Genomic DNA, 23051 nt, shown 5'->3' on the forward strand with positions numbered 1-23051 from the left:
ACTCAAATAAACTGAGTTGATCAGCTTCTTGAACTGCTAGCTTACTTAAACTGAGTTCTAATAACAAATAGATTTTTTTTAAAAAGTTCAGTCTTCTTAATATTTTTAATTAAACACAATATTAGATTTTACAGTGTGCAGAGAAACATTTATCAGTACTTGTAGCTCAGCTATTGGGAGTTACCAGGGTGACTGTGAGTCACAGAGTCGGATCCTTTGAAGGCTGGGAAGACCTGACGTGAATTGACGGTCTAGCCTACAACAGTTTCTGTTGCCAAGCAACCGTGACAGCTACAGCGGTGGTGGACGGCATGTTGGACAGAAATAGAGAAAATCTTTATTTGATGTCATTTGTTTGACTTTTAGCGGAGAAAACTGTCATTTCAGCTCTGTGTGATGTATCTGGGAGAAAATTACATTCAAATTAGTGGCTACCCTGAGGCAATGCAGAGAGGAATTTCCCCCCACGGGAATCTATAAGGTATACATTAAAATAAAGTCAGAGATTTGATCCTTGTGTGTTTCGGATGAAATGAAGACACACTGATGCAGTAAATATTCTTTTATTGATGAGAAAACTGTTCAGTATAACTTACTTAAGATGTTGAAGATATGAGAGCACTAAACAGGCTGATGTTTGGGTAAGAGGCTCTAAAAGGAGAGAAATGATACAGAAACATTACATCCTTATAAAATGCTAATACACTTTATGAATGGACAACTTTTCACAGCTCTTTGTATTTCAATGAGCTGCATACCTTCCCCACTGAAACCAGCAAATCCTACTGTGATGAAAACAATATTTGAACTGAATATATTCTGGATAAATCAAAGCATTATAAAAGTTGTCCGTGGTTCCCTTATTTTTCCTTCTTTCCCAGTCAGATCCTGTCCTGTAGGATAAACATCAGTGAGTGGTTCCCTGTATGCAGCTGTTACAGGAGCAGCATTTTCAATGTTTTTACCAGTCCCTCAACTACAGAGAGCTGTCTGCACTCCCCCGTTCTCCTCTGCATCTCTCAGCTGCTGCTTGCTCCTTTTTCTCCTCCTCTTCCTCACACAATGTCCTGGGTCTATCCTCATGTCTCATCAGGGGTGGAGAGCATCTGCCCAGACTCCTCTCACCTTCTCAGTCTCTTCTGACTCTGAACACTTGCAGAAGGAAATCAACCAAGGCAGTTAGCAACAAAAACAGCAGAAGTTTATCAAATATCTGCCAACTTGCAGGATGAAAACTGTTTTCTCTTATAATCACAAAGACAAACTTAATGTATTTTAATCAGAGGAAGGAGAAACAGGACATGATCCTGCAGAGTGTTGGTCTTTATAACAAAGGTGACAGACTCAGACCGAGTTTCGGCAGAAACCTAAACTAGCTAACCGACCAAAGAGCCGCGTTAAGTGGGGATATCACTAACGTCATGTAACTTAGCAGAAGGTTCGCTAAATGTGACTTTTTAAGACTTTTCATTATGCTAACATTTGTTCCGCTGTATAGTTGAAGTGGGATAAAAGCCCAGTACTTACTTTCGAGTTTATATCTGGACCGCTTCGGCCGTCCGCCATTTTTCTTAAACTGACTCGCAATGAATCCTGGGATATAGTAGGCCAACGACTTCTTTGTGACGTCACTGGCAGATCAAAGGAATTCGCTTTTGCTTTGATCCGTCAGCCACGTCACAGGCAGCTAAACCCTTAAGTAGGGGCTCTCACACAGACAAATCACTGCTCATCTGTTTGCAAACGTTCAACAGTCGGCGTTCTCTAAAACAAGAAAATTCTCACACCTTTCTCTCAAAAGAAGAAAATCAAATTTTAGTGATACGATAATGGCAACACACAGCGAAAATGAGATTTCAATCGTGGTCATAGCAGACCATATTATGCCACCTATCAACAGGTGCTTTGAAAGGCTCTCTGAAGCTCAGTGGAGCATGATCGAAAATGGCACATGCGACTCGGGCGTCCGAGCGGTGCTCGCTGATATGATTTGTGAAATCATTCAGATCGCCTCTAGCAGAATCCTGAAAATAGCCCTTCCTATTATTCAGGATTGCATGACGAGGGAAGAGCCTTTAGATGCGGGGAAAATAAGCCCGTCCCTCGGAGACTCGATTTCAGCCGCCATCGCCAGCGCTCTTAATGTCCCAAAACAGCGACACGAGAGCGCTGACGAGCTGACACGGATGGTTGAGGAAGAGATCTCTGAAAAGCTCAACTCAGCAATTGAACTCGTTGCAAAAAGCCCCGATCTCCCGCAAGACCCCGCCGTTTATGTTAGCGGGAAATGTAGTAATATTGAAAAGCTGCACCGCATGGTTTGTCACGCTGCCTCGTGCCTTAAAATGCATGTAGCACGTAAGTTGCGCTGCCGGTGCCTGTCAAGAGGGTCTGATTCCGGTACAGAAAGTACGGATTCAAAGATGCCATTGCAATCAGCAATCGCAGAAATTTCTGCGATTCTGTCATCAGGCAGCTCAGATGGAGCGATGACAGAAAAAGATGAGGATGAGGAAAAACTCGAGCTCCCACAAGAATCAGTTCGAACAGAACAAGACAAAATAACATCAACTGCAGAAAGCCAAAGTATCCGAGCTCCAACCCCAGTAGAAGTGGTTGCAGCTGACATCATAAATGAGATACTTGGGAACATGCATTCAAGCAGTGAAGAGCTCTGTGAGAGATGTAGCTTACCCAAACCTGCCTTTACTGCAGGATTAATTATCAACAAGGTGAGAGACTTCTTCTCCAAATGTTTGCCATCCACCTCACACTCCTGGCTCAAAGCACGCAAACACCGCTTTTCCATGTTTGCGAAAAAACAGTTTGAAAAACTGAAAAAAGAGCTGAGACAAGTAATAAAGACAAACAGGAAATTTGTTGTTTGTCTACAAAACATGTGCAGGTTCCAAAAGTATGAAACAGTGTCCTCCGATGAAAGTATGGTTTTCAGTACCCCTTTCAGTCGAGCCCCTTCCCGAAACACACTTCGCTACATACGTTCTTCTCTAGTTGAATTTGACACCATTAGATCAGACATTGATCAGTTGTTTGACAAATTAACAAAGAAAGAAGAACTCTTCATCATCCATAAAAGATTGGAAGACTTTATAAATAGTGGGGCAAGCAGAGATTTTACTGTGGAGTTGACAGGGAAAGTGTTTGATCTACTTATGACGGATCGACTGTATCAAATCCCCGAGCCTCTAATGGGTAGATCCCTCTCTGACACAGTCATCTCCAGGACTCCACAACCAACACATGGCTCAAAGCGTCCTTTTTCCGCTGAAGTCCTCTACGTCCTCGTAGAAGACGCAGTACAAAAGTTTTTACAAAAGCTTTTACTCTGGGTGGAGAACGAAGACAAAAATCAAATGATTGAGGACAAGGTTTCTGTGGTGGTGAAAGACATCCAGAACGTTATTGAAAGAACAAGGACCCCGACAAAGACAAAAAGCACAGATTCAGATGGCAGTGGTAAAGACTCTGTTCCATCACTTCCATCACCAACATCTGGGAGCATTTCCCCAGAAAACTCATTTGTGGCATCTGATCAGATGCCTCAAACACAAAAATCAGGGAGCACTTCTCCCAAAAAATGCTTTGCCAGCGTTTCAGGCTCTCTCAAGGAGTCTTCTGATATGTCAGAGATGCGTTCTGTGTCAGTGTCATGTTCTCATGCTGAGAAAATTTCCAGTGAGCTCGCCTTTATCCTCATGATGAGAGTCATCAAAAAATCTACATCTAAGACCAAACGGTCTGTGTCTCTGTCAAAAGAACTAGAAACGGTCATCAATCATCTGAGAGATCTGATAAAGCCAGAACTCAGCAGCACAGAGTCCGACACAAGTCTGATAAATAACAAGGAAAAGTTTATAAAGAAACTAGCCAAATCCCTCATCAAGGAGTTTGGCTCCCCAGACAGTGTCTTAAATGCTGCGATGGGAAATGATTCGTCTTTTGATGAGGCTCTGATAAGGCATCTAAAAATCCTCCTCGGAGTCATCCCCAGTCCTCCCAAAAAGTCCAAATTTTCCAGGTTTTTTTCAGCGGTGGGAAAAGTGCTGCGAAAACCCTTTAGGTGGTTCACTAAAGCCAGCAATGATTAAAATGACCATGCTGGCTTTTCCCCACTGCCCTGCTTCTTTTAAGATCATGAAGCAGAATTTTAGCACCACATCAAAATTTAAAGCATCACCATAAACTTTTTGATTGGCCCTCAAATCCAAATTTTAACAATTGTAGTTCACGCCATCTCGTCTCCTTTTTGATTTCCATCCCCCCCAACCGGCCGCAATGGATGGCTGCCCCTTCTGAGCCCGGTTCCGTTGGAAGTTTCTTCCTGTTAAAGCAGGGGTGGGCGATTCCAGGCCCCGAAGGCCGGTGTCCTGCAGGTTTTAGATCTCACCTTGGGTCAACACACCTGAATCACATGATTAGTTCCTCACCAGGCCTCTGGAGAACTTCAGGACATGTTGAGGAACTAATTTAGCCATTTAAATCAGCTGTGTTGGTTCAAGGACACATCTAAAACCTGCAGGGACACCGGCCCTCGGGGCCTGGAATTGCCCACTCCTGTGTTAAAGGGAGTTTTTCTTCCCCACTGTCGCCTAGTGCTTGCTCAGAGGGGGATCATTTGATTGTTGGGGGTTCTCTGTAGTACTGTAGGGTTTTGACCTTACACTGCAAACAGGGAGGAGACTTTGTGATTTGGCGCTTTATTTCTAAAATATCTAATTCGGCATAAAATAAAAAATTTCTAATTAAAAATACATCCCAACTTTGTTTGTGTTTTTCTTCTGTTGTCAAATATGTAGAAAGTGTTGCACGTGTGATTTTAGTGATTTTGCATCAATATGTAGCCAACACTTGTCTGTTTGTGATCATGCTGCATCTATTTTTGTGTGATTTGTGTCTTAGTTTAGTCAATTTACATCTATTTTGTTGCGCAAATATGTGGATCCTGTTTGACATATGTTTCGTCTTAATGCTTCACTTTGGTTGTCGATGTTTGTGCTCATTTTGATTCTACCATCTGAAAATTAGCACCTAGCCCACTTGGAACATTTTTTCTTTAGTCCAGGGGTTAACATATTTTTTATTTCAAAAAGGGGAAATACCTCGGTTACTTTACTACTGACCAAATAAATGATGATGATGACATATACAGACAACAATGCTCAATGTGCAGGCAAATACTGTTTTTTTATGTTTGTTGTTGCATACCGTTATATACTGGCCCCTTGTGGTCAGGATACCTAGAGGGGGTAGTGCCAGTCAGATGTTTGTAGCTGTGCGTGTTTGGACTTTTAAAGCACTTTTAAAAAAGTTAATGTTCACTTTTAGAGAACGACTGGATGGCTCTAGTAACAGTGTAATTTTAGCACTCACACACCCGACAGTGAGTGGTTTCTGTTACTCATGCAGTCTGAGGAAGCACCAGTTGAAGTGTTTGTGTATTTACTGATTTCTTTAAAGTCACTGCATATTTTATATATGCTTTGGATTATAAGTTTATAAACCATAATAGATATGGTTGTGCTGAGAGGGTTGTGCTTATCCATCCACCCCGTTCTAATAAAGCCAAATTTCAGGAACACGTTCTTTAGATCTGTTGAGTTTTATTCGTGTATCGCCTCTTAAACAGTCAACAAATCTTGACTCAAATGATGTTATATTCTAAGGTAAAGACCCAAAAGACTTCAAAAATGTTCACACCAATGTGAATTGCATTTACTTCATCGACAAAGGGAATGCATTTCAGTACTCAAAGGTGAGTGGCTATAAGTGACTACATGTGTGTACTGTATCATGAGTGGACAGACATGGATGTAAACCACACCTTAACTGTTTGGCTGAGGCTGTGATTCTAACTTCCTGCTGGTGCTTTATATATTATAAAATGTTAACATATTGTTTAATATGACATTTATTGTTTGTCAAGTGTTTGAAGAAAACACTTTGGAGCCACTTGAATGTAGACTACTGTACAAAAAAGTACCTTTTATATTAAAAGCAACGTTTGTCCTCCTAAGAACAGAAACCATTTGATAGATGCATACTGTAGACTCAGAACTTAAACCTGAAAAATATCTATCAGTGCCAGTTTCCTGCCTTTTATTTAAGCACACTTCTACTATGTGTTAGTATGAGCCTGATGAAGGCCACAAGCCGAAATGCGCTGGTCAGTCAATAAAGTTGTTCCTCTTCCCTTTAAGCATTGCCCTGCATTGTGATATTTATGGGGAGAAAAAATATCATTAACCAAGATGATAAGAGTTGACTATGAAAGTTGGAGAGTTTAATCGGTAATTTAGAGATATTGTAATTGCTTCTTAGCAGAAAGTGCATTCCTCTGAGTGAGTTAAAGATATGATTGGTAATAAAATTCCAAATTGAATTGGGATTTTTTAAAAAGAGTTTGATCCATTTGATTTTAAAGGAAGCATTTAGGGAGGTAAAATCTAAAGAATTTAGGCCACCAGAACACATCTTGTTTATTAATTAATTTTTAAAAAAAATATAAATATGTTCTCTTTTTCCAAACGAAGTTAAATAATATTTTATCAATTTAAGTGCATAATTCTTTTGAAACATCAAGTGCCATAGCTGCATAAATAAGTCTGGAAAGGCCTTCAACTTTGGCTACTAAGGATCTTCCAGTAATGGATAAGTCCCTTTGAAGCCAAAGATTACATTTTTGTAGTACTAAAGTTATGAAAGTGTTGAAATGTTCAGATAATCAAGCATCTTGGTCTTTTTGAATGATAATACCAAGATATTTAATCTTATCTTTAACAGGAACACCTGATATCATAGTATCTGTGCAGAATTTAACAGGGAGACCAGAACAAGACCAGGTTTCCTCCTTCTGGAGGAAACCTGGTCTTGTTAGGAGAGATGGCATCCATCCCACTTTGGATGGAGCAGCTCTCATTTCTAGAAATATGGACAAATTTATTAAACCCCTCAAAACATGACTATCCAGAGTTGGGACCAGGAAGCAGAGTTGCAGTCTTACACGCCTCTCTGCAGCTTCTCTCCTCCTGCTACCCCCCCAAAAACCCATCTCCATAGAGACTGTGTCTGCTTCCAAAAAGACAAAAAACAAACTAAAAACCAGCAACAAACAACTTAAACATTTACAAAGAAAGAACAATACAGTATCCACATCTGAACCAAAGAGTAAAACAGTGAAATGTGGATTATTAAATATTAGGTCTCTCTCTTCCAAGTCTCTGTTAGTACATGACTTAATAAATGATCAACAAATTGATTTACTCTGCCTTACAGAAACCTGGTTGCAGCAGGATGATTATGTTAGCTTAAATGAATCAACACCCCCGAGTCATTCTAACTACCAGAAATCTCGAAGCACAGGTCGAGGGGGCGGTGTGGCAGCAATTTTTCACACCAGTCTATTAATTAATGAAAGACCAAGACAGACTTTTAATTCATTTGAAAGCCTGATGCTTAACATTATCCACCCCAGCTGTGAAACTCAGAAACCAGTCTTACTTGTTATCATCTATCGTCCACCTGGGCCTTACACAGAGTTTCTGTCTGATTTCTCAGACTTTATATCTGATTTAGTTCTGAGCTCAGATAAAATAATTATTGTGGGTGATTTTAACATCCATGTAGATGCTAAAAATGACAGCCTCAACATGGCATTTAATCTGTTGTTAGACTCAATTGGTTTCTCTCAAAATGTAAAAGAACCCACCCACCACTTTAATCACACTCTAGATCTGGTTTTAACATATGGCATAGAAACTGAACATTTAACAGTGTTTCCTGAAAACCCTCTCCTGTCTGATCATTTCTTGATAAAATTTACATTTACAATAATTGATTACGCAGCAGTGGAGAGTGGACTTTATCAAAGTAGATGTCTTTCTGAAAGCGCTGTAACTAAGTTTAAGAATATAATCCAGCCACTGTTATCATCGTCAATGCCCTGTACCAACACAGAGCAGAGCAGCTATCTGAACGCTACCCCAACAGAGGTCGATTATCTTGTTAATAATTTCACCTCCTCACTACGTACGACTCTGGATACTGTAGCTCCAGTGAAAACTAAGGTCTCTAATCAGAAGTACATGACCCCGTGGTATAATTCTCAAACACGTACCCTCAAGCAGACGACTCGTAATCTGGAGAGGAAATGGCGTGTCACAAATTTAGAGGATCATCATTTAGCCTGGAGAAATAGTTTGTTGCTTTATAAGAAAGCCCTCCGCAAAGCCAGAACAGCTTACTATTCGTCACTGATTGAAGAAAATAAGAACAACCCCAGGTTTCTCTTCAGCACTGTAGCCAGGCTGACAAAAAGCCAGAGCTCTTTTGAGCCAACCATCCCTTTAACGTTAACTAGTGATGACTTCATGAACTTCTTCACAAATAAAATTTTTATCATTAGAGAAAAAATTACCAATAATCATCCCACAGATGTAATATTATCTACAGCTACTTGTAGTTCCATTGATGTTAAGTTAGACTCTTTTTTTCCAATCGATCTTTCTGAGTTAACGTCAATAATTACTTCCTCCAAACCATCAACGTGTCTTTTAGACCCCATTCCTACAAAACTGCTCAAAGAAGTTCTGCCATTGATTAATTCTTCGATCTTATATATGATCAACCTATCTCTAATAATCGGCTATGTACCACAGGCCTTCAAGGTGGCTGCAGTTAAACCTTTACTCAAAAAGCCATCTCTAGACCCAGCAGTCTTAGCTAATTATAGGCCAATCTCCAACCTTCCTTTCATATCAAAAATCCTTGAAAGAGTAGTTGTCAAACAGCTAACAGATCATCTGCAGAGGAATGGTTTATTTGAAGAGTTTCAGTCAGGTTTCAGAGCTCATCACAGCACAGAAACAGCTTTAGTGAAGGTTACAAATGATCTTCTTATGGCCTCTGACAGTGGACTCATCTCTGTGCTTGTCCTTCTTGACCTTAGTGCAGCATTCGATACTGTTGACCATAATATTCTATTAGAGCGATTAGAACATGCTGTAGGTATTACAGGTATTGCACTGCAGTGGTTTGTATCATATCTATCTAATAGACTCCAATTTGTGCATGTAAATGGAGAGTCCTCTTCACACACTGAGGTTAATTATGGAGTTCCACAGGGTTCAGTGCTAGGACCAATTCTGTTTACATTATACATGCTTCCCCTAGGCAGCATCATTAGAAGACATAGCATACATTTTCACTGCTATGCAGATGACACCCAGCTCTATCTGTCCATGAAGCCAGATAACACACACCAATTAGTTAAACTGCAGGAATGTCTTAAAGACATAAAGACTTGGATGGCCACTAACTTTCTGCTTCTCAACTCAGATAAAACTGAGGTCATTGTACTCGGCGCTGAAAAGCTTAGAAATTTGGTATCTAACCAGATTCTTACTCTGGATGGCATTACCTTGGCCTCCAGTAACACTGTGAGGAACCTTGGAGTCATTTTTGACCAGGATATGTCCTTCAACGCACATATTAAACAAATATGTAAGACTGCGTTCTTCCATTTGCGCAACATCTCTAAAATTAGAAATATCCTGTCTCAGAGTGACGCTGAAAAACTAGTTCATGCATTTATTACTTCCAGGCTGGACTACTGCAATTCATTATTATCAGGATGTCCAAAAAACTCACTGAAAAGCCTTCAGTTAATCCAAAATGCTGCAGCAAGAGTACTGACAGGGACTAGAAAGAGAGAGCATATTTCTCCTGTTTTGGCTTCCCTTCATTGGCTTCCTGTTAAATCCAGAATTGAATTCAAAATCCTGCTCCTCACATACAAGGTCTTAAATAATCAGGCCCCATCTTATCTTAATGACCTTGTAGTACCATATCACCCTATTAGAGCACTTCGCTCTCGCTCTGCAGGCCTACTTGTTGTTCCTAGAGTATTTAAAAGTAGAATGGGAGGGAGAGCCTTCAGTTTTCAGGCCCCTCTTCTGTGGAACCAGCTTCCAGTTTGGATTCGGGAGACAGACACTATCTCTACTTTTAAGATTAGGCTTAAAACTTTCCTTTTTGCTAAAGCATATAGTTAGGGCTGGACCAGGTGACCCTGAATCCTCCCTTAGTTATGCTGCAATAGATGTAGGCTGCCGGGGGATTCCCATGATGCATTGAGTTTTTCCTTTCCAGTCACCTTTCTCACTCACTATGTATTAACAGACCTCTCTGTATTGAATCGTATCTGTTATTAATCTCTGTCTCTCTTCCACAGCATGTCTTTATCCTGTCTTCCTTCTCTCACCCCAACCGGTCGCAGCAGATGGCCGCCCCTCCCTGAGCCTGGTTCTGCCGGAGGTTTCTTCCTGTTAAAAGGGAGTTTTTCCTTCCCACTGTCGCCAAAGTGCTTGCTCATAGGGGGTCATATGATTGTTGGGCTTTTCTCTGTATCTATGAAGCGCCTTGAGGCGACATTTGTTGTGATTTGGCGCTATATAAATAAAATTGAATTGAATTGAATAGAAGTTCACATTTTGGAATGTTGAGTTTGAGACCAGAGGCTATTGAGAAATTATTGACGACTTTGAGAGCTTCACCAACTTGAGATTTATCCTTTTAAAAAAAAGTGTTGTGTCATCCGCTAGTTGAGTAATAGATAATGTTCTGCCAGCAACAGAGAGACCCGTTACACTGCTGTTTTTAACATGAATGGAAAGTAACTGCATGGGAAGGAAAAGATATGCCGAAATCGGACAACCTTGAGGGATCCCACGGTTGATATAAATATGTTCGTTGTACCATATGGGAGTTTGATTGAGCTATTTGCATCTGCATATAAAGTTTGAATGGATTTTTAAACATATTTCCAAAACCAAAAACATCAAGTGCTCTGAACATGAAGTCCTGTTCAATGGAGTTGAACGCTTTATAAAAATCCAAAAAAAGAATGAAACTATTATCCGTGATTAAATCTGAATGATCCAAAATGTCAATTACCAGTCTTGTGTTGTTTGTTATTTCTCTACCAGTCATAAACCAGTCAGACTGTGTTTCATCAATAATATCATGAAGTGCACATTTTAGTTTTTTTTAGCCAAACACATAGCAATTATTTTAGAATCATTATTCAGCAGTGAAATAGGTTTCCAATTTTCAATCAAAAAGACGTCTTTTTGAGGTTTAGGAATCAAAGTAATTAGTCCCTGAGTAAAGGAACGAGGGAGCTTTTCGTTAGTAAATTTTCCAATCTTCTTACTTTATGTAAAAAGCGTGATACGTCCTTTAAAAATAATTTGTAAAATTCAGAAGTCAACCCGTCATTCCCTGGACTCTTATTAAGTTTCATTTTATTAATAGCACCTTCAACAGTGTTGTGATGGGGGCACCACACATGGTTTTATTATTGTCACTAATTGTTTTAATATTGCCTAAGGAATTATAGAATTTTTCCATGGCTTCTGTAGAAAATTTAGACTTATATACATTTTTATTAAAAAGTTCACAAGTCTTGGAAATCACTTGAGGGTCTTGTGTGATGACCCCATCTGAACAAAGTTTATGAACTCCTCTACTTTTTACTAAAAGCATTTTCAACACATGCCTTATTCCAATACTCATCTATTTCTGTTTTAATTTCCTTTACCGAAGAATCATTCAGTAGAAGAATTAATTACTTAATTTCCAATATGAATTCACTCTTTTAGATGGATTACTAGCATACAAACATATCCAACTCCAAAAAAAAATAGTTTTATGATCTGTCAAGGGTGTTGGCAACATATTCGGATAAAGGATCAGAAATGAACCAATAATCAATACAAAACTGATCTATTTTTCCATGACAATTCCTTAATTGTTGGATTTTTAAATCTCCAGATATCAATTAAGTCTCTTTCATTTATAAAGCCAACATATAATTACTACTTTCCTGACTTTTACTTGGCCATCTATCTATCATGGTATTGAATGATTCCAGTCTCCCCCTAATATGATCCTCAGATTAGCAAATGTACTTATTAAAGACTCAGTTTTTCATTTACTACAAGTATTAGGTCAATATTCTCCCGTTTGCTATTATAGCTGTAAATGTTTCCCAGTAAGACGGTCTGATCATTAAAAAAATTAACCAGCAAAATAAAAGGTCCTTTCAGATCAGTTTCTGAAGATATAATTTTCCCATTAAACTTGTGTTTCAAAATCAGAGTTCTCGCTGAATGGTTTGTGCCATGAAACATCCATAAATCGTCGGCCCATTGGGATTTCCGGAAGTTAGCGTCCAAGGTTCAGAATGGGATTCTTGTATGAGACAAAAGTCAGTATTCCAACTTTTAGCATATATAAAAAGAGCTTTCCTTTTGGTATAGTCCCTTAGTCCTCGAGCAATAAAAGAAATAAAGGATAAAGATGACATTTTGAAAAGTAAATTAACTTTTTATCCTGAGAAGAGTGTGTAAGCTTCAGAGAGACAGAACTACTCTGTCTAAAAAAGTGCTACACAAACATTTTAGCAGCAACATCAGACTATAAATCTTTAGAACAATAAGGAAAAGAGACCGTGAGGTATAGCCACAAACAGGACTGGAAGGGAATGCAGTGAATTTCTTTTCTGTTCACAAAAGCACGGGCTCTGACGAAGAAGACAATCTTCCCCTCCTCACATGCTTTCTCCACCTGTGGCCATAGCTGGTTGCGTCTCTCTCGGTCCTCAGGAGAAAGATCTTTTAAATGAAGCTTCCTTGTCTTCGGGTAGTCTGATCGCTTCGCCGCCTTCCAGATGTCTCGAAAATGTCTCATGGTAAATTGCAAGATTATGGCACGGGGCAGTGATGCAGAAGAGGACTCGCGTCATTGACCGATCCTGTGGACTGAATCAAGTACCTCCGGCAACTTTTACTTAGTTTTAATAAAGACAACTCAAATAAACTGAGTTGATCAGCTTTTCACTACAATTTGTGTTGGAGATACTTCTGCAACAGGAAGCAAATATCAAGAAAGCATTTTCAATGTTTTTACCAGTCCCTCAACTACAGAGAGCTGTCTGCACTCCCCCGTTCTCCTCTGCATCTCTCAGCTGCTGCTTGCTCCTTTTTCTCCTCCTCTTCCTCACACAATGTCCTGGGTCTATCCTGTGTCTCATCAGGGGTGGAGAGCATCTGCCCAGACTCCTCTCACCTTCTCAGTCTCTTCTGACCCTGGACACTTGCTGAAGGAAATCAACCACGGCAGTTAGCAACAAAAACAGCAGAAGTTTATCAAATATCTGCCAACTTGCAGGATGAAAACTGTTTTCTCTTATAATCACAAAGACACACTTAATGTATTTTAATCAGAGGAAGGAGAAACAGGACATGATCCTGCAGAGTGTTGGTCTTTATAACAAAGGTGACAGACTCAGGTTGTTTGATATAAGGATGACAAAAACAGCAGGAAACAGGAGGAGGACTTCTCCATCTACTGCCTGTATAATTAGTAGTGGTTTATACAGGATGAGAGCTCTTTAAGGGCAAACTTCAGCACAGCATGGTTGAGTCTGCGTCCTCACCACAGTTCGCGGGCCAGATATTTGGTCAACACTCTGCTCGGCGTTTCCTAAAACGTTTACATACGTTTGGCTTCACACCGAAAAACAGACCGAGCTTCGGCAGAAACCTAAACTAGCTAACCGACCAAAGAGCCGCGTTAAGTGGGGATATCAATAACGTCATGTAACTTAGCCGAAGGTTCGCTAAATGTGACCAAATGCGTGGCTTCAACCGTCCGCCATTTTTTTTAAACCTTTGACTCGCAATGAATCCTGGGATATAGCAGGCCAACTCAAATCTGCTGCTGCACAGCTGTGTGCGCGTGCGTTCTTTGTGTCGTCACTGGCAGATCAAAGGAATTCGCTTTTGCTTTGATCCGTCAGCCACGTCACAGGCAGCTAAACCCTTAAGTAGGGGCTCTCACACAGACAAATCACTGCTTATCTGTTTGCAAACGTTCAACAGTCGGCGTTCTCTAAAACAAGAAAATTCTCACACCTTTCTCTCAAAAGAAGAAAATCAAATTTTAGTGATACGATAATGGCAACACACAGCGAAAATGAGATTTCAATCGTGGTCATAGCAGACCATATTATGCCACCTATCAACAGGTGCTTTGAAAGGCTCTCTGAAGTTCAGTGGAGCATGATCGAAAATGGCACATGCGACTCGGGCGTCCGAGCGGTGCTCGCTGATATGATTTGTGAAATCATCCAGATCGCCTCTAGCAGAATCCTGAAAATAGCCCTTCCTATTATTCAGGATTGCATGACGAGGGAAGAGCCTTTAGATGCGGGGAAAATAAGCCCGTCCCTCGGAGACTCGATTTCAGCCGCCATCGCCAGCGCTCTTAATGTCCCAAAACAGCGACACGAGAGCGCTGACGAGCTGACACGGATGGTTGAGGAAGAGATCTCTGAAAAGCTCAACTCAGCAATTGAACTCGTTGCAAAAAGTCCAGATCTCCCGCAAGACCCCGCCGTTTATGTTAGCGGGAAATGTAGTAATATTGAAAAGCTGCACCGCATGGTTTGTCACGCTGCCTCGTGCCTTAAAATGCATGTAGCACGTAAGTTGCGCTGCCGGTGCCTGTCAAGAGGGTCTGATTCCGGTACAGAAAGTACGGATTCAAAGATGCCATTGCAATCAGCAATCGCAGAAATTTCTGCGATTCTGTCATCAAGCAGCTCAGATGGAGCGATGACAGAAAAAGATGAGGATGAGGAAAAACTCGAGCTCCCACAAGAATCAGTTCGAACAGAACAAGACAAAGTAACATCAACTGCAGAAAGCCAAAGTATCCGAGCTCCAACCCCAGTAGAAGTGGTTGCAGCTGACATCATAAATGAGATACTTGGGAACATGCATTCAAGCAGTGAAGAGCTCTGTGAGAGATGTAGCTTACCCAAACCTGCCTTTACTGCAGGATTAATTATCAACAAGGTGAGAGACTTCTTCTCTAAATATTTGCCATCCACCTCACACTCCTGGCTCAAAGCACGCAAACACCGCTTTTCCATGTTTGCGAAAAAACAGTTTGAAAAACTGAAAAAAGAGCTGAGACAAGTAATAAAGACAAACAGGAAATTTGTTGTTTGTCTACAAAACATGTGCAGGTTCCAAAAGTATGAAACAGTGTCTTCCGATGAAAGTATGGCTTTCAGTCCTCCTTTCAGTCGAGCCCCTTCCCGAAACACACTTCGCTACATACGTTCTTCTCTAGTTGAATTTGACACCATTAGATCAGACATTGATCAGTTGTTTGACAAATTAACAAAGAAAGAAGAACTCTTCATCATCCATAAAAGATTGGAAGACTTTATAAATAGTGGGGCAAGCAGAGATTTTACTGTGGAGTTGACAGGGAAAGTGTTTGATCTACTTATGACGGATCGATTGTATCAAATCCCCGAGCCTCTAATGGGTAGATCCCTCTCTGACACAGTCATCTCCAGGACTCCACAACCAACACATGGCTCAAAGCGTCCTTTTTCCGCTGAAGTCCTCTACGTCCTCGTAGAAGACGCAGTACAAAAGTTTTTACAAAAGCTTTTACTCTGGGTGGAAAACGAAGACAAAAATCAAATGATTGAGGACAAGGTTTCTGTGGTGGTGGAAGACATCCAGGACGTTATTGAAAGAACAAGGACCCCGACAAAGACAAAAAGCACAGATTCAGATGGCAGTGGTAAAGACTCTGTTCCATCACTTCCATCACCAACATCTGGGAGCATTTCCCCAGAAAACTCGTTTGTGGCATCTGATCAGATGCCTCAAACACAAAAATCAGGGAGCATTTCTCCCAAAAAATGCTTTGCCAGCGTTTCAGGCTCTCTCAATGAGTCTTCTGATATGTCAGAGATGCATTCTGTGTCAGTGTCATCTTCTCATGCTGAGAAAATTTCCAGTGAGCTCGCCTTTATCCTCATGATGAGAGTCATCAAAAAATCTACATCTAAGACCAAACGGTCTGTGTCTCTGTCAGAGGAACTAGAAACGGTCATAAACCGTCTGAGAGATCTGATAAAGCCAGAACTCAGCAGCACAGAGTCCGACACAAGTCTGATAAACAACAAGGAAAAGTTTATAAAGAAGCTAGCCAAATCCCTCATCAAGGAGTTTGGCTCCCCAGACAGTGTCTTAAATGCTGCGATGGCAAATGATTTGTTTTTTGACGAGGCTCTGATAAAGCATCTAAAAATCCTCCTCGGAGTCATCCCCAGTCCTCCCAAAAAGTCCAAATTTTCCAGGTTCTTTTCAGCGGTGGGAAAAGCGCTACGAAAACCCTTTAGGTGGTTCACTAAATCCAGCAATGATTAAAATGACCATGCTGGCTTTTCCCCACTGCCCTGCTTCTTTTAAGATCATGAAGCAGAATTTTAGCACCACATCAAAATTTAAAGCATCACCATAAACTTTTTGATTGGCCCTCAAATCCAAATTTTAACAACTGTAGTTCACGCCATCTCGTCTCCTTTTTGATTTCCATCCCACCCAACCGGTCGCAGCGGATGGCCGCCCCTTCTGAGCCCGGTTCCGTTGGAAGTTTCTTCCTGTTAAAGCAGGGGTGGGCGATTCCAGGCCCCGAAGGCCGGTGTCCTGCAGGTTTTAGATCTCACCTTGGGTCAACACACCTGAATCACATGATTAGTTCCTCACCAGGCCTCTGGAGAACTTCAGGACATGTTGAGGAACTAATTTAGCCATTTAAATCAGCTGTGTTGGTTCAAGGACACATCTAAAACCTGCAGGGACACCGGCCCTTGGGGCCTGGAATTGCCCACCCCTGTGTTAAAGGGAGTTTTTCTTCCCCACTGTCGCCTAGTGCTTGCTCAGGGGGGGATCATTTGATTGTTGGGGGTTCTCTGTAGTACTGTAGGGTTTTGACCTTACACTACAAACAGGGAGGAGACTTTGTGATTTGGCGCTTTATTTTTAAAATATCTAATTTGGCATAAAATAAAAAATTTCTAATTAAAAATACATCCCAACTTTGTTTGTGTTTTTCTTCTGTTGTCAAATATGTAGAAAGTGTTGCACGTGTGATTTTAGTGATTTTGCATCAATATGTAGCCAACACTTGTCTGTTTGTGATCATGCTGCATCTATTTTTGTGTGATTTGTGTCTTAGTTTAGTCAATTTACATCTATTTTGTTGCGCAAATATGTGGATCCTGTTTGACATATGTTTCGTCTTAATGCTTCACTTTGGTTGTCGATGTTTGTGCTCATTTTGATTCTACCATCTGAAAATTAGCACCTAGCCCACTTGGAACATTTTTTCTTTAGTCCAGGGGTTAACACATTTTTTATTTCAAAAAGGGGAAATACCTCGGTTACTTTACTACTGACCAGATAAATGATGATGATGACATATACAGACAACAATGCTCAATGTGCAGGCAAATACTGTTTCACAAAAATTCAGCTTTTGTTCGCTTCCAGTTTAAGTGAGTTTGTTTGTTTATGTTTGTTGTTGCATACCGTTATATACTGGCCCCTTGTGGTCAGGATACCTAGAGGGGGTAGTGCCAGTCAGATGTTTGTAGCTGTGCGTGTTTGGACTTTTAAAGCACTTTTAAAAAAGTTAATGTTCACTTTTAGAGAACGACTGGATGGCTCTAGTAACAGTGTAATTTTAGCACTCACACACCCGACAGTGAGTGGTTTCTGTTACTCATGCAGTCTGAGGAAGCACCAGTTGAAGTGTTTGTGTATTTACTGATTTCTTTAAAGTCACTGCGTATTTTATATATGTTTTGGATTATAAGTTTATAAACCATAATAGATATGGTTGTGCTGAGAGGGTTGTGCTTATCCATCCACCCCGTTCTAATAAAGCCAAATTTCAGGAACACCTTCTTTAGATCTGTTCAGTTTTATTCTGTATCACCACTTAAACAGTCAACAAATCTTGACTCAAATGATGTTATATTCTAAGGTAAAGACCCAAAAGACTTCAAAAATGTTCACACCAATGTGAATTGCATTTACTTCATCGACAAAGGGAATGCATTTCAGTACTCAAAGGTGAGTGGCTATAACTGACTACATGTGTGTACTGTATCATGAGTGGACAGACATGGATGTAAATCACACCTTAACTGTTTGGCTGAGGCTGTGATTCTAACCTGGGGGTGCTCTATATATTATAAAATGTTAACATATTGTTTAATATGACATGTATTGTTTGTCAAGTGTTTGAAGAAAACACTTTGGAGCCACTTGAATGTAGACTACTGTACAAAAAAGTACCTTTTATATTAAAAGCAACGTTTGTCCTCCTAAGAACAGAAACCATTTGATAGATGCATACTGTAGACTCAGAACTTAAACCTGAAAAATATCTATCAGTGCCAGTTTCCTGCCTTTTATTTAAGCACACTTCTACTATGTGTTAATATGAGCCTGATGAAGGCCACAAGCCGAAATGCGCTGGTCAGTCAATAAAGTTGTTCCTCTTCCCTTTAAGCATTGCCCTGCATTGTGATATTTATGGGGAGAAAAAATATCATTAACCAAGATGATAAGAGTTGACTATGAAAGTTGGAGAGTTTAATCGGTAATTTAGAGATATTGTAATTGCTTCTTAGCAGAAAGTGCATTCCTCTGAGTGAGTTAAAGATATGATTGGTAATAAAATTCCAAATTGAATTGGGATTTTTTAAAAAGAGTTTGATCCATTTGATTTTAAAGGAAGCATTTAGGGAGGTAAAATCTAAAGAATTTAGGCCACCAGAACACATCTTGTTTATCATTAATTTTAAAAAAAAAAAAATATATATATATATAATATGTTCTCTTTTTCCAAACGAAGTTAAATAATATTTTATCAATTTAAGTGCATAATTCTTTTGAAACATCAAGTGCCATAGCTGCATAAATAAGTCTGGAAAGGCCTTCAACTTTGGCTACTAAGGATCTTCCAGTAATGGATAAGTCCCTTTGAAGCCAAAGATTACATTTTTGTTGTACTGAAGTTATGAGAGTGTTAAAATGTTCAGATAATCGAGCATCTTGGTCTTTTTGAATGATAATACCAAGATATTTAATCTTATCTTTAACAGGAACACATGATATCATAGTATCTGTGCAGAATTTAACAGGGAGAAGTTCACATTTTGGAATGTTGAGTTTGAGACCAGAGGCTATTGAGAAATTATTGACGACTTTGAGAGCTTCACCAACTTGAGATTTATCCTTTTAAAAAAAAGTGTTGTGTCATCCGCTAGTTGAGTAATAGATAATGTTCTGCCAGCAACAGAGAGACCCGTTACACTGCTGTTTTTAACATGAATGGAAAGTAACTGCATGGGAAGGAAAAGATATGCCGAAATCGGACAACCTTGAGGGATCCCACGGTTGATATAAATATGTTCGTTGTACCATATGGGAGTTTGATTGAGCTATTTGCATCTGCATATAAAGTTTGAATGGATTTTTAAACATATTTCCAAAACCAAAAACATCAAGTGCTCTGAACATGAAGTCCTGTTCAGTGGAGTTGAACGCTTTATAAAAATCCAAAAAAAGAATGAAACTATTATCCGTGATTAAATCTGAATGATCCAAAATGTCAATTACCAGTCTTGTGTTGTTTGTTATTTCTCTACCAGTCATAAACCAGTCAGACTGTGTTTCATCAATAATATCATGAAGTGCACATTTTAGTTTTTTTTAGCCAAACACAGCAATTATTTTAGAATCATTATTCAGCAGTGAAATAGGTTTCCAATTTTCTATCAAAAAGACGTCTTTTTGAGGTTTAGGAATCAAAGTAATTAGTCCCTGAGTAAAGGAACGAGGGAGCTTTTCGTTAGTAAATTTTCCAATCTTCTTACTTTATGTAAAAAGCGTGATACGTCCTTTAAAAATAATTTGTAAAATTCAGAAGTCAACCCGTCATTCGCTGGACTCTTATTAAGTTTCATTTTATTAATAGCACCTTCAATAGTGTTGTGATGGGGGCACCACACATGGTTTTATTATTGTCACTAATTGTTTTAATATTGCCTAAGGAATTATAGAATTTTCCATGGCTTCTGTAGAAAATTTAGACTTATATACATTTTTATTAAAAAGTTCACAAGTCTTGGAAATCACTTGAGGGTCTTGTGTGATGACCCCATCTGAACAAAGTTTATGAACTCCCACTTTTTACTAAAAGCATTTTCAACACATGCCTTATTCCAATACTCATCTATTTCTGTTTTAATTTCCTTTACCGAAGAATCATTCAGTAGAAGAATTAATTACTTAATTTCCAATATGAATTCACTCTTTTAGACGGATTACTAGCATACAAACATATCCAACTCCAAAAAAATAGTTTTATGATCTGTCAAGGGTGTTGGCAACATATTCGGATAAAGGATCAGAAATGAACCAATAATCAATACAAAACTGATCTATTTTTCCATGACAATTCCTTAATTGTTGGATTTTTAAATCTCCAGATATCAATTAAGTCTCTTTCATTTATAAAGCCAAGATATAATTACTACTTTCCTGACTTTTACTTGGCCATCTATCTATCATGGTATTGAATGATTCCAGTCTCCCCCTAATATGATCCTCAGATTAGCAAATGTACTTATTAAAGACTCAGTTTTTCATTTACTACAAGTATTAGGTCAATATTCTCCCGTTTGTTATTATAGCTGTAAATGTTTCCCAGTAAGACGGTCTGATCATTAAAAAAATTAACCAGCAAAATAAAAGGTCCTTTCAGATCAGTTTCTGAAGATATAATTTTCCCATTAAACTTGTGTTTCAAAATCAGAGTTCTCGCTGAATGGTTTGTGCCATGAAACATCCATAAATCGTCGGCCCATTGGGATTTCCGGAAGTTAGCGTCCAAGGTTCAGAATGGGATTCTTGTATGAGACAAAAGTCAGTATTCCAACTTTTAGCATATATAAAAAGAGCTTTCCTTTTGGTATAGTCCCTTAGTCCTCGAGCAATAAAAGAAATAAAGGATAAAGATGACATTTTGAAAAGTAAATTAACTTTTTATCCTGAGAAGAGTGTGTAAGCTTCAGAGAGACAGAACTACTCTGTCTAAAAAAGTGCTACACAAACATTTTAGCAGCAACAGCAGACTATAAATCTTTAGAACAATAAGGAAAAGAGACCTTGAGTTATAGCCACAAACAGGACTGGAAGGGAATGCAGTGAATTTCTTTTCTGTTCACAAAAACACGGGCTCTGACGAAGAAGACAATCTTCCCCTCCTCACATGCTTTCTCCACCTGTGGCCATAACTGGTTGCGTCTCTCTCGGTCCTCAGGAGAAAGATCTTTTAAATGAAGCTTCCTTGTCTTCGGGTAGTCTGATCGCTTCGCCGCCTTCCAGATGTCTCGAAAATGTCTCATGGTAAATTGCAAGATTATGGCACGGGGCAGTGATGCAGAAGAGGACTCGCATCATTGACCAATCCTGTGGACTGAATCAAGTACCTCCGGCAACTTTTACTTAGTTTTAATATAGACAAATCAAATAAACTGAGTTGATCAGCTTCTTGAATAAAAAAAAAAAAATAGAACTGCCAACTTACTTAAACTGAGTACTAATAACAAGATAATTTAAAAAACAAACAAACAAACAAAGTTCAGTCTTCTTAATATTTTTTAATTAAACACAATATTAGATTTCACAGTGTGCAGAGAAACATTTATCAGTACTTGTCGCTCAGCTGTTGGGAGTTACCAGGGTGACTGTGACGTCACAGAGCCAATTCCTTGAATTGACGGTTGATAGGTTTGTAGCTTGAACCTATTCGCTGGAACGTTGAAGACAATATAATTACACAGCAAAGCAAGACACAAAGTAGGCAAAGTTCTTCATGTTACTCATGCATGAGGGAGACCAGCCTGGAGCCAAGTGTCGTTCCACCACTTGACCTCCGTCAGACTCTCAGCCAGGTTCCCCATAGCACTCCTTTTATTGTGGTTACATGAATATGCATAGGGTCATTAACATATAACATCTTACATAGGTATACATGTGAACAAAGAATACTGTGTGTGTGTGTGGTGTGTGTGTGTGGGGTCAGAGTATGACCCCATAAATGACTTCCCTAAACCTACTGGTCTGGAAAGTCCAGCAGTCTATCTAAACAAAAGGCACTTAGACTAAAACAGATATAGCCACGTTTATCCTACCATAAAACAATAAAACAAGGTACGACGTCTTCCCATGCTCCCAGGATGTAGGTGTGGATTCCAGAACACTCTGAATGCACACCAAGCCTTTGCAGCCTGCTAAAGATCACACATCCTATCACTACACAATTAATTAAACACCTCTACCAATCTAAAACTAATTATAAAACTCTAAGCATATATAAGTAGATATTTCTAAGCATAAATGACAATCAACATTACAAAACCTAACAACGGTCTAGCCTACAACAGTTTCTGTTGCCAAGCAACCGCGACAGCTACAGCGGTGGTGGACAGCATGTTGGATAGAAATAGAGAAAATCTTTATTTGATGTCATTCATTTGACTTTTAGCGGAGAAAACTGTCGTTTCTGCTACGTGTGATGTATCTGGGAGAAAATTACATTCGAATCAGTGGCTACACTGAGGTACCGTCCCTACACACTGCTCCCCAGGCGCCCAATGGCTGCCCACTGCTTCACTGAGTGAAGCTGTGGGCAGCCATTGCAGTAAATATTCTTTTATTGATGAGAAAACTGTGCAGTATAACTTACTTAAGATGTTGAAGATATGAAAGCACTAAACAGGCTGATGTTTGGGTAAGAGGCTCTAAAAGGAGAGAAATGATACAGAAACATTACATCCTTATAAAATACTAACACACTTTATGAATGGACAACTTTGCACAGCTCTTTGTATTTCAATGAGCTGCATACCTTCCCCACTGAAACCAGCACAATCCCACAGTGATGAAAACAATATTTGAACTGAATATATTCTGGATAAATCAAAGCATTATCAAACTTGTCCATGGTTCCCTTATTTTTCCTTCTTTCCCAGTCAGATCCTGTCCTGCAGGATAAACACCAGTGAGTGGTTCCCTGTATGCAGC

At 39.5% G+C, this 23051-nt stretch overlaps 2 protein-coding genes across 2 annotated transcripts; both read left to right on the forward strand.

The window, feature by feature from the left end:
• The first annotated feature begins 1666 nt into the window (after positions 1–1666).
• On the forward strand, positions 1667–4772 carry LOC148101999 (uncharacterized). Its single transcript, XM_087843273.1, has one exon. The coding sequence runs from the start codon at positions 1830–1832 to the stop codon at positions 4107–4109; it is 2280 nt and encodes a 759-aa protein (XP_087699399.1). The 5' UTR covers positions 1667–1829; the 3' UTR covers positions 4110–4772.
• Positions 4773–13855: 9083 nt separating this feature from the next.
• LOC148102000 (uncharacterized) lies at positions 13856–16945 on the forward strand. Its single transcript, XM_087843274.1, has one exon. The coding sequence runs from the start codon at positions 14037–14039 to the stop codon at positions 16314–16316; it is 2280 nt and encodes a 759-aa protein (XP_087699400.1). The 5' UTR covers positions 13856–14036; the 3' UTR covers positions 16317–16945.
• The last annotated feature ends 6106 nt before the right edge of the window (positions 16946–23051 follow it).

Source organism: Neolamprologus brichardi, chromosome 7 (genome assembly GCF_056152115.1).
Source record: "Neolamprologus brichardi isolate AB-2024 chromosome 7, ASM5615211v1, whole genome shotgun sequence".
Classification (NCBI taxonomy): domain Eukaryota; kingdom Metazoa; phylum Chordata; class Actinopteri; order Cichliformes; family Cichlidae; genus Neolamprologus; species Neolamprologus brichardi.